The 12,500-nt window shown below is 45.2% G+C and overlaps 1 protein-coding gene across 1 annotated transcript in view; it reads right to left on the bottom strand.

The window, feature by feature from the left end:
* Positions 1 to 12,500, bottom strand: part of myo16 (myosin XVI) — a 114,092-nt gene that overhangs the window by 58,151 nt on the left and 43,441 nt on the right. The window contains exons 8-12 of the mRNA XM_030786936.1: positions 8,002 to 8,077; positions 5,093 to 5,240; positions 4,522 to 4,672; positions 3,695 to 3,805; positions 1,292 to 1,357 (exon numbers count right to left, since the gene is read on the bottom strand). Coding sequence (XP_030642796.1) covers positions 1,292 to 1,357; positions 3,695 to 3,805; positions 4,522 to 4,672; positions 5,093 to 5,240; positions 8,002 to 8,077 — 552 coding nt within the window. The remainder of the gene's footprint in view (positions 1 to 1,291; positions 1,358 to 3,694; positions 3,806 to 4,521; positions 4,673 to 5,092; positions 5,241 to 8,001; positions 8,078 to 12,500) is intronic.

Raw genomic sequence — 12,500 nt, 5'->3', positions numbered from 1 at the left:
AATGTAACCGAGTTGTGACTTGTGGTGACTGGTGAGCTAGTGCACAGGGCCACTGGTTTCTGAAGGACAGATGAAGGAGAAAAGCTGTGGAAAGACTGGGGAGGGTGGTGAGGTACGGATACAGAAGCCCAGGGACGGAGACCAGCGGCTGACGTGATCTGGGCTGACGCGGGGCGTGTTGAGGGGGTCGGTTTTGACGGACGGTCGTCTTGGCATTCACAGATTTCGTGACATATGTCCCTCTCTCTCTCTTCGTTCGCTGTCAGTGTGGTTCCAGAACCCTGCCACGGGCACTGAGGGGAGAACTCAAGCCTGAAATGAGACTCGAACACTGGGGGGGGCCAGAAATGGGTACAGTAAGAACCCCCTACAGATCCAGCTGGACCTTTTGTGTTTACAGCGTGCATGAGTGTATGTGTGTGTGTGTGTGCTTGTCTGAGTGTGTCCAATCTACGAACGGCTCTCGTATCCTTCAAGTGCCATTACGCGTTAAGCTGACAGATGGTGATGACGTCATCTTTTATTTCTCTTATCACTGAGTACCACATGCTCTCGTGTTTGAATGAGCAAACTCCCATGATGCTCTCTGCCCACAGCAAGACAGCTGGGTCAGGCAACGGAGGCCGCGCTCGAAACTTGAGAGTTTAGCAGAGGAAGGACGGAAAAGTGGAAAGGGGGGGGAGGAGGGGGCCAAAGAAGGGAAGAGATGGGAGGGAGAAAGAAAGAGAGAAAGAAAGAGAGAGAGAGAGAGAGAGAGCGAGAGAGAGAGAGAGAGAGAGAGAGAGTTTGTGACTCTGGTGGGTAAGGGGGAGGAAAGACAGTGTGAATATCAGTGACAGGAAAAGGATGAATAATTAATGAAGAGATCACGTCCAGTTCTTACTGTGTACACGGAGCTATTGATACAGTAAGTGGACTTAAAAACACACACACACATTTTTACACAAACGCACATGAGCACACCTTTGTGCATACATTACACACGCAAACACACATGAGCACACATTTGTACATGTGCACATACATACACAAACACATACACACACACACGCACACACACACATGAACACATACACACACACACACACACACACACAAACACCCATGAACACAAACATGAGCAAACATTTTTATAAGCAGACAGACACAAACACACACACACACAAAACTGCCCCCTTGTTACAACCAAAATTCAAAAGACCATTTTAAATAAACTAAATAGAACACATGCATTGACACGAAACTGTGTTAAAACTGTTGCTGTTGAAAGACTTTTAGATTCAGTACTTACCAGTGTAGAATAAATCGGCAGGTCCTTGTTGGGGTTGATGAGAAGGAGAATGTGTCCAATGTAAGTCTGAAAAAAGAGGAACCAAAGCTTAAAACTCACTCAGCCTCTCCCCACGAAAAACGCTAGCAGACCAACCGAACATGCAGCAGTTAGCAAACGCTCAGTCCTGTGTTCAGCTCTTTCAGCACTTTTATGTTCTTCAGGTTACAGCAGAGGCTAACCGCTAATTTAGCTCCATTATGAGCAGCAAGCCGTCTTATTGCATGAATCTCTACTCTTTTCTCAAAAAACAGCGATGGCGTGATAGCTAACAGTGCTAAACCACACACACACACACACACACACACACACACACACAGACGTGGAGTGTGAATGTTGTTAGCGATGGCATTAAAGTGTTTTCTCTGGGGGATCATGTACAGCTGAGCGCTAGTCTTATCATACAGCTGCTTTCCTCAGAGCCTGCCTGAAGGTTAATAACCTTCTGACTTTTATTCAGTTCAAATGTGTGCGTGTGAGTGTGTGTGAGTGTGTGTGTGTGTGTGTGTGTGTGTGTGTGTGTGTGTGTGTGTGTAGAGTTCACATTCAGACTCAGAAAGGTACCAACAACCTTCACCCCCCCCCCCCCCCCCCCCCCCCCACGTTCACCATGTGTAGAGTCACGTCTATTGTGTATGGAGTCATGTCCACTGTGTGAAGAGTCACGTCTGTTGTGTGTAGAGTCATGAGCCCTATGTGTAGGGTCATGTCTGTTGTGTGTCGAGTCATGAGCCCTATGTGTAGGGTCATGTCTGTTGTGTGTCGAGTCATGAGCCCTATATGTAGGGTCATGTCTGTTGTGTGTCGAGTCATGAGCCCTATGTGTAGGGTCATGTCTGTTGTGTGTCGAGTCATGAGCCCTATGTGTAGGGTCATGTCTGTTGTGTGTCGAGTCATGTGCATTGTGTGTAGGGTCATGTCTGTTGTGTGCTGAGTCATGTGCATTGTGTGTAGGGTCATGTCTGTTGTGTGTTGAGTCATGTGCATTGTGTGTAGAGTTGTGTCCACTATTTTCTCAAAATGCCATAAGGGATAATGAGAAAGTGTGATTTTTATGTCTATCTCTCTCTCTCTCTCTCTCTCTCTCTTGCCTTTCTGTCAATTGTCCCTGTATCTGAAATCAGTTTCTCTCCTCTCCAGGCCTGTAATATTTCTCATCACTCGCCCCCATTTAACTATAGGAAAGGCATTTACCCCCACCCCAAACCCCAACTCAGTAAAGCAGTGACTTCATTACAGGACTAGAAAAGTGGAGACCATTAGACATTGATTTCAGTGACCATCATAACACAGTCTCCCACTGAGAGAGCTCTAACGCTCTGACATTACTAACAGTACAGAACAGAGGGTGAAGGTGGTGGAACACAAACGGAACGATCCAGAGGAAAGAGAGAGAACTCAGACGCGTTAGAACTGCAGTAAGTAATGTTGTTTTTCCCTTAATCTCCTCCCATCAGTTCTTCAAACAAAGAAAACCTTGTTGGAAAGAGGATTTGACTGAAGCAAGATGGATTATTTTACATCTGTCTGTCTATGTGCGTGTGGTGTGAGTGCAAGTGTGTGTGAGTGTGTGAGTGTGTTTGTGTGTGTGTGTGTGTCTGTGTGTGTGTTGGTGTGACTGGGTGTGTGTAGGGGCTGTCAGTACAAACATGAATGCATTGTGTGCAAGCCAACAAAAAGAACAAAACAATGTGTTGTGTGCATGTGTGTGTGTGTGTGTGTGTGTATGTGTGTGTGTGTGTGTGTGTGTGTGTGAGAGAGATATATTGTCGGGGACTTTTTCATGTCCTCAGGGTTGCCATGGATTGGCATGGGTTGGCATGGACTGGCATGGGTTGCTGGCATGAGCACAGTGAAACCTGAAGGCAGCCATTCAGTTACCAGTCACTGGCCAAGTCAGAAGAAACAGGCTCAGCCAATCTCCAAACATTCATGAGTGTGTGTGTGTGTGTGTCTATGCTCCTCAAGTTAGCTTCCAGACCTTTTCTTCTTTGAGAAAGGAGTGTGAGGGGGTCATCTTTGAAGCCGTGCCCAAAAGACAACAGTGAATATGGGCTAAGATTCAGAGCTGAGACCATGGTCAAAGTTAATAGACCAGAAAAAGAATGAGCTATATTTTCACTGCCGGAGCTTACAGACATGGAAGGATCAATAGACCATTTTGGCTAGGGGACAGCTAACAGCATAACAGACCTGCTGGGACCTGAGCGCGTGTGTGCATGTGTGCGTGTGTGTGTGTGTGTTAACTGCAGCACTGCTGTTAGAGCACTTTAAAAGATCTGTACTAAAACACATGTTCATAATGTAATGGGAAGCAGTGATGAAAAACGCGCCGTGTCGTGAAAGCTAGTGGGAGACACGTACATAGATCTGGTCGTTCCCGAAGCGTTTCTGCATCTCGTACAGTAGGCTGCTGTCTGTCAGCTCACTCAGGGAGGCCAGGTCATCGTTGGGAGCTGGAGGCATTAACTTCACCTGAAACACGGAAGCACTGATCCAGAAACAGCCACGACTGGGATGAATACAACAGGAGCCAGGGAAAAAGCCTGATTAGAATTACCCTCATTACCTCATCTCTGACTCACTAAAATGTTTGTCTTTCCACCTGCGTGCGAGCACACACACGCGCGTGCACGCACGCACGCACACACACACACACACACACACACACACACACACACACTGCATGTCCAAACAAACACACTCTCATATCATTCATGTACATACACACACACAAACACACACACACACATTTTTAATTCAAGTACAAACAGTGGAGCACAACTTTAAAACCAATCGTATCCTCTGAGGTCAAAGATCATTAGGGCGCGTGTAAGGTCAACCTGTGCAGGAGAGCTGATTTCCCCTCCTCATCACTCAGCTTCACTATGACCGATACTTTCACACAACTCAGGCCACAACTGCCTCACACTCATTCATCTTAATGCACACACAGAGCAGCAGCACCTGAATGGCTTAGATGTACCACATCCGTCTTCATAACTCTATATGAAGGAGATTAATTAAACTGGAGGCAGGACAGGGACACTGCACTGTGGTTTGCTCAGATACGGGCGGTAAACCTGCCCCGTTACTACGGACACAGGGCTGCTGGTGTCAGCGTTGACGTACAGAGCTGAGCGTGAGCTCCGGGACGTGATTGGGTTGAAGGTTGGTGCTTAATCTCCCACCTGCTCTGGTTTGACCGCTCCGCTGGCGTAAGCCCCGTCCAGGCCGTTGTCCTGAGATGCCTGTCTGGTCAAAGCCCCCCCCGAGTCCCTGAACATGGCATCCCTCTCCAAAAGACTGTCCCGCTTAGAGATGGGCAGTGCCATGGACGTCCTGCACAACAGACATCTCTTTACACATCCGACGCATTAAATGAACACACACAACAGGTGACTGCAATAGTGCAGGAAGCATTGAAAAACAAAAACAAAAACAACAACAAAAACAAAAACAAAAACAAAAACAAAAACAAAAACAAAAACAAAAACAAAAACAACACAAACCACAGAAGCCATACTTTTGTTTTTTCAAATTTTTTTAAATTGTTTCGAAATTTTTGCATTTTTTATTTTTCATGTCTTAGTACTGAGCAATGTTTCAGTTGAACTGTTTTTCATTTAAATTGTTTTTCAGTTAAGCACGAAATACGAAAAACTATTTGCGTCCTTCAACATCCGGCTAACACAATGAAGGCAGAAAACACTCGTGTTAATGGATGATCATCGTAAAACGTTTTTAAAAGGCGTCACATACAGTTTTTTCACCAGCATCACGGCATCCTGGTTGGCTTCCTCGTACTGCTCGTCTAAAGGGGGCGGAGCTGTCGGGTCCTTCTGTCTCTGTACCCAGAATTCCTCAGCCTTCAGCAACATGTCCGCTATCAGATCTGAGGCAGCAACGTCTGGAAAGAGTCGACGAAAACGTTTTATGAGCGAAGAGCGCTCAAAACTCGGTGGGTTCTTACAGTTTAAGGCTGATATTTCGGTGAATATGTAGGTGGAACTACTCTCTGGTGATTACAAAAGAGAGTGAAGAATAATCTTTCAAACAGTGGTCTCTCAGAAAAAAAGAAACGGTCTTTTAAAGTAAGAATTCATCTAAAAATGCAGAGTTCTCTTCTATGTGAAAACAAAAAAATGAAATAAAAAAAAAAACAAAACAGTTAAGTATCAAAGCACTCCAACCTATACCACATCTAGAGTCTGTGTAAATTATAATTCCAAACAGGATCTGAACAGTTTAAGATCACCGCAGCTGCAGCTGTTACTAAGTCCATAAAATCAATCACACACACCCTAAACCGCTGATGTGTGTCAATCCACTTCCCATCAATATGAGAAAAGAGAGACACAGCACTAAAAATACACCTTACAACTCTACGACAAGCTGCGATCTTTTTTTTTCTTTCTTTTTTTTCTCCTTTTGATATTTTCTTTCAAGGTTCTTATTCTTACTTATCCATTCAGCAGACCACCCCCGCTGTGTTTAATATAGATGTGGCCATGCTGAGATAGACAGTGAGCCTTGCTATGGATCGATCCATCTCTGCTTAAGAGATGGGGGAGACAGAAAATCTCTGCACTTTAATTTGTGGTAAGAGAGCAGGAAGAGCCCCCTATTTTTTAACCTCTTCTTTTGAAGAAGACTCACACCGAGGGAAGAGAGACAGACACAGTCTTTAGACACACACACACACACACACACACACACACACAACATACAGCTCCCTCTGGAGAATCTAATTGAAAAAGAAGGGGCTGGCTTTTCCTGGGTGTAGCGTCCCAGACATCCTTGAGTTAAGCTGCAGTGATAGAATGAGCTATTGATTAGCCGTAGAGGTGAGTGGAGGTGGAGAGGAGGAGTGGAGAGGTGATGAGAACAGGAGGAGGGAAGTGAAGGATGATTAGTGTCAGGGGGCTGATTTCACACAGAAACAGAGTGTTAGTATGGAGGAGACTAGCCGTCCCTGTTCCCTCTGCAAATCACACACTCACACACCCTCTAGCACACACTGCATGGGCAATTATTTATTCTCCCATTCATTCATTACCCTTTCTCAGCTAATCAGCGTTAACAGGACAGAGTATATATATGTCTGTGTGTGTGTGCGTGTGTGTGTGTGCTTTTACTTTTTTTTTTATTTGCATTTGCTTTTCCACTCATCTTTAAATCCTAATTGTGGTCCACTCAGCTAGTGCAATGTTTGCCCTTAAAATGAATGTGTTTTAATACCTGGCTGCAACCCAATCTCCCCTAGCGGGATAATAAAACTTGACTTGACTTGAAATTTGACTTGACTACGGGCTGACCCATTGGCTGTTTAATACTCTGACCAAAAACAAAAAAACAACACACACACACACGCACACACACACACACATACATAAATATTTATGTATATATATATATATAGCTTCCTCAGCCATAGGCTAGGGGAAAGAGTTACCCTGACCTCAGCACAGGAGATGGAGAAGAAAAGAGAACAACACAGGAGATGGAAAAAGAAAAAAACTCAGCGCGGGAGAGAAAAAAAAGAGAAGAACAAACACACCTACCACTGCCGTAACGTTTCAGACTCAACCGATTTGCTGAAGCTATGTGTTTTTTTTTTTTTAAACCTTTCTATCCTCTTTTTTCTTGCCCAGTTCAGTCGAGTCTAATTCTCATATTCTCATATTCTCATACCCACCGTTGGCACAACCCTATACTGACTGGGGACAGCATAGACTACCACACGTCTACACGTGGAGTCGTCCAACGATTCTTTGCGCCAGGCCATGGCGGACTTTTCCGGAAAGTAGCAACACACGTTGAGGTCCACGCTACGCTCCCCAGATTCGGCCATCTGTTCATCTGCTGCTCCGACCAAGCGGTGGGCGTGGATGTCACGGCGACGGGGAGACGACCCCCCTGTCGGCTTCCCGCCCACAAACACCGCCAATCGCGTCTGAGCGGTCACGCGGCAGAGTCGGACGCACAAACGTGATTCCGACGCATTTGATCCATCTATGTTGTGCAAGTCGGAAACCGTGACTGGTTTCTACAGTCAACCGAGATGTAGAATGAAAACCGGTCCGTGCCTTTGCAGTAAACAGTGGAAACACTTAAACCTCTCTCCTTGTTAATATCCTGAAAGTGCATCAGTTCGTTTTCCTTACAGATGAAAACCGAGCTCCTCCTTATAAAACCGAGAGACCCAAACCGCTGCTGTACCGTGTTTCTGCTCATTCAAAGACACAGTGGTCTTTGCATTCATGTGAGATTTCAGCAGAATTATTCAGTACTGGACGCAGTAGTCGCCTTAAACACAGGCACTAAAGCCTTTTTGTCTCATTCTGTTCTGACATATCATTAATGCAGATTAATAGTTAATCACATGTTGAGTTGAGAGGCACTTTGTGACAGTGGTTAAATGATCTATAACTACACAAAACTGCTTGTTAGGGTAATGCAATATTGGTTTTAATGTTGGTTTACCTAATGGGGTGGAGGAAAACAGATGAGATGTGTTTCTGGTATGTTTAAGTGATCACGGAGCATGGCCCACAGTGGAGATGCTAAACCTCTGGAGTAATGGCATTTCTATGCTTCACTGATAAGTGTGTGTGTGTGTGTGTGTGTGCGTGTGTGTGCGTGTGCGTGTGCGTGTGCGTTTTCTTTACCTGAGGGCTTGTCTTGGTTACAGTTGAGTAGAGCAGGGTCTGCTTTGTGCTTCAGTAGCTGGCTCACAATACGTGTCTGCAGAAGAGTGGAAAGAAACACACACACACACACACACACACACATCATTTCAGAGAAGCTCAAAGAATATAGTAGAAGATCTAGGTCAGATCTTGAATCAAACTGAATCTTCTCCCATTCTCTTCAGATACCCAACAGCTCCAAACCTAATTTACATCTGCAGCCTGTCAAATCCGCCGTCAAAGCACACCCTCATTCATCTCATCCCCATCACAGGAATAACCAATCAAAAGCATACACTGCCCATGATGCCCATGCAAGGAGAATATTTAATACCAACAAAAATATGACATACAAGCAGCGAAGGTCAGTTATAATTCAGAAACCCATAAATAAGTCCTTAACCGTGAATTATTCCAGTAGATTTAAGATAATATGACTCCATACACACACACACACACATACACACATGCACGCACACACACAAATGCACAGACCAGGCCAACCCCCACCCCCCTCTGCCCCCTCCCCCCCCGCCCCCTCGCTCTCCCACACTGTTTTGGCACCATCTCATGTCCTCATTATTCATGACACCGAGTTGTCATTTTTGCTCTTCTTTTCTCCCTCTCACACACACACACGCACACACACACACACACACACACATGCTCAACTCGCCTGCCTCCCCTTGAGCCTGCCACCCTGTGTGATATGAGAATCAAAGCACACGCACTGTTTCATTTCTGATGGCTGTCAATTATGCCCTGGGTGCAGAGTGTGTGATACATTCTTACCATCGGGTGAATTGTGAGAGTGTGAATTGTAACTGTGTGACTTGTGAGAGTGTGAATTGTAACTGTGTGAATTGTGAGAGTGTGAATTGTAAGAGAACTAGGTGTCTTTGTGTGTGAAGCTGATGATTAGTGATATTTTTGATGAGGTGAGAGGGTTATGTTACATTTTAAAAGTGTGATAATGTGAATTGTGCATGGCATCTCTGCGTGTGTGTGTGTGTGTGTGTGTGTGTCTGTGCATGGGTACCTGTGTGTATGCACGTATGTGTGTGTTTGATGTTTGTACTGCCGCAGGCAGATTTGACACTGACATATCATCTCTCTTACACACACACACACACACAGACACATACGCACACACACACGCCAGCAGTAAAGCAATGCATACATCGACCTCACATTAACTGTTACACCTCATTACCTATGAAGGACACGTACTACACATACACAGCACCTATCCAATTCCTTCCTCCTCTCTTTCTCTCTCTATCTTATTCTTTCTCTCCTCCATCTCTCTCCTTCTATCAATCTATCTGTCGCTCGTTCTGTGTTTCTCTGTTTCTCTTTCCCTCTGTGTGTCTGTCTCACACACACATACACACACAAAATTGCTTTGATCTGCGGGTCTCTTGCGGGCTGCAGGTAAGGCAGACTGACAGATGCCAGAGTTGCATACTAAAGAAGGCAAAAGTCTGACTGTGCTGTGAATGCTGATGTCTGACCTGAGGTGCGCATGTCACTAAATCGAAACCCGCTCCACTGACGAAGCACCGCTCCTCCAGAGTCTTAACACGCACACTCACTCTCACAGGAACAAGGCTCCCACAAACAGATTCAGTCATATTTAAAACACCCTAGTTTCGCTTCTCATCCCTACGCAGAGAGTCAGACTCAAAGATTCATTCAGTGCAGTGGGATAAGCAGACGAATAAATATTTAACGCTGTTTACGCAGGGCATCAAATCTACAGAGCTTACTTTAAATGATTTTTGAAATGCTTTTAAAACAAGCTAACATTTCGAAGCTAACTTCGAAGCACAACCTTGTCCTCTGAAGGTACAATGTCAAAGGTCATCTTCAGGCACAGAGTTTGATCCCAGGCTTTGGGGCTGTGTCTTCGGTGAGAGCTGACGGGGGGAGCGGTTAAGATGCTGAGTGAGGTGACAGGTCGTGACTGCTGTGCACTACAGGGCAGACAACTTGGTAGGGACTGCAGCAAGTCGCTTTGTGCTGACTCACTTGTCTCCTGCACTCTCCATCACATTACTGACTCACTGGTCTCCTGCACTCTCCATCATATCACTGACTCACTGGTCTCCTGCACTCTCCATCACATCACTGACTCACTGGTCTCCATCACATTACTGACTCACTGGTCTCCATCACATTACTGACTCACTGGTCTCCTGCACTCTCCATCACATTACTGACTCACTGGTCTCCATCACATTACTGACTCACTGGTCTCCTGCACTCTCCATCACATTACTGACTCACTGGTCTCCTGCACTCTCCATCACATTACTGACTCACTGGTCTCCTGCACTCTCCATCACATTACTGACTCACTGGTCTCCATCACATTACTGACTCACTGGTCTCCATCACATTACTGACTCACTGGTCTCCTGCACTCTCCATCACATTACTGACTCACTGGTCTCCATCACATTACTGACTCACTGGTCTCCATCACATTACTGACTCACTGGTCTCCATCACATCACTGACTCACTGGTCTCCTGCACTCTCCATCACATTACTGCTCAGGGCGCCCCGCTTGCTCTCTCACATACTTATACACACACACATGCACACATACACACACACATACGCATACTCACACACATATGCATAATCACACAAATACACACACACACGCACACGCACACACACACACACACACACACACACACACACACACACACACATATTCGCACAAATACACACACTCAAACACACGCACTCACACAAAGAGGGTGTGAGAGAGAGAGAGAGAGAGTGAGTGTATAGGAAGGATTTGCTTGCCTGTCTTTGCTCACAAGTGTTAAGAAGTATTAAGCAGAAGCATTAATACTTAACACTTAACTTTTAAAACTCTTACCACTTCTTAAATGTCCACCTGTCTTGTTACACGGTGCTGAGCGTGTGTGTGTGTGTGTGTGTGTGTGTGTGTACAGAGATGGAGAGGCAGGTTTTGTGCTGTTGTGATTTTAGTCTACATTAGGTATAGCCTCATCATCTCTTCTCCACTGCCTTCTCTGGCTGCTCTCAGTACAGTCACCTACACCCTGACTGACCGTGAAACGACGATGAGCAAATGGTTTTCACTTTCACACACTCATTTACTGATATCACACACACACACACAAACGCACACACACACACACACACACACACACACACGGCTCCTGGCCACTCAGCCTCTCTCTGCCTGGGCGAATAGGTAAATCACAGCTGTGTGTCATCTCATTCAGAGCAGGTGGTGATTTTCCCTGCAGTCAAGCTCATAAGACTGATCCCACAGTCAGGAAAACAGCCACTTACATTAGCACAGACAGACTCTGTGTGTGTGTGTGTGTGTGTGTGTGTGTGTGTGTGTGTGTGCATGCTACACTCCAAATACTTACGTTCTAGTTTTTTTCCCTTTTTTTAATATTCAGCCTATTTTCTACCTCTTTAATATATTTTTATTTTATATTTTATTCCACTTTGCACATTTTACAGCTTCTATTCAATATAGTCATATTCTTTCTAACTCCGTTAATATACTTTTTAGATTATATCTATAGTATTCCCTGTACATTGTACAGCTCTGTGTGCTGCGTCTAGATTTGTGTTTGTGGTGTACTACTGTTACTAGTCACTAGTTGTACTTTAGTGTTGTATCTGTATGTGTATTTGTATTTATATGTTGTATTTGTATGGTGCACCTACACACCAAGAAAAACTCCTCATAGGGGTAAACCTACTAGGCAATAAACCAAATTCTAATTCTCATATATGAACTAAATGGTTTCTCTTTCCTTCTGCATCTCTCCATCCTCATAAACCTCACTCCTTCACACCCAGTCATAACCACATTGAGCAGGCTCTGTGTGTGTGTGTGTGTGTGTGTGTGTGTGTGTGTTGGTGGAGGGTGTGGATGAGTGTCTGTATGCCCCCTGTCTCTGCGTCCCGGTGACTGAGCGAAATGCCCCAAGCACCACAGAAGGTACACAGTCTAACCCCTCCCACGATCTCAAACACCCAGCTCAATATGGTCATGACCTGCATAAAACCATGCTTTCTTCAGGAGCAGTGTGCGGGTGACCGTACATTCAAAGAGGGGGGGTGGGGAGGAAGAGAGAGAGAGAGAGGGAGAGAGAGAGGGAGAGAGAGAGAGAGAGATGATAATCACTCTAATGTGAATAAGAGTACCCTGAGGAATAAGAAAAGCGAGTGAATGAAAGATCAGTCCCTCAGAGGGCTAAATTCCCTTTGTCAGCAGCCCAATGCAACAGCCAGAAAAAATGTAATCAAATATTTGACCATGTCAGCAACCTTCCCAGTCATACCTTCCTCCGGAAATCAATCCCTCCTTCAACAGAAACACTCTCACCCCCCTCATCCAACACACTTTAATTAATACCTGTTCTGTGCTACAGCCAACCGCAAATTGGTCAGATCAATAGAATACAAATAAC

Source organism: Chanos chanos, chromosome 10 (assembly GCF_902362185.1).
Source record: "Chanos chanos chromosome 10, fChaCha1.1, whole genome shotgun sequence".
In the NCBI taxonomy this organism is placed as follows: domain Eukaryota; kingdom Metazoa; phylum Chordata; class Actinopteri; order Gonorynchiformes; family Chanidae; genus Chanos; species Chanos chanos.
This window is presented reverse-complemented; position numbering and strand designations above follow the sequence as displayed.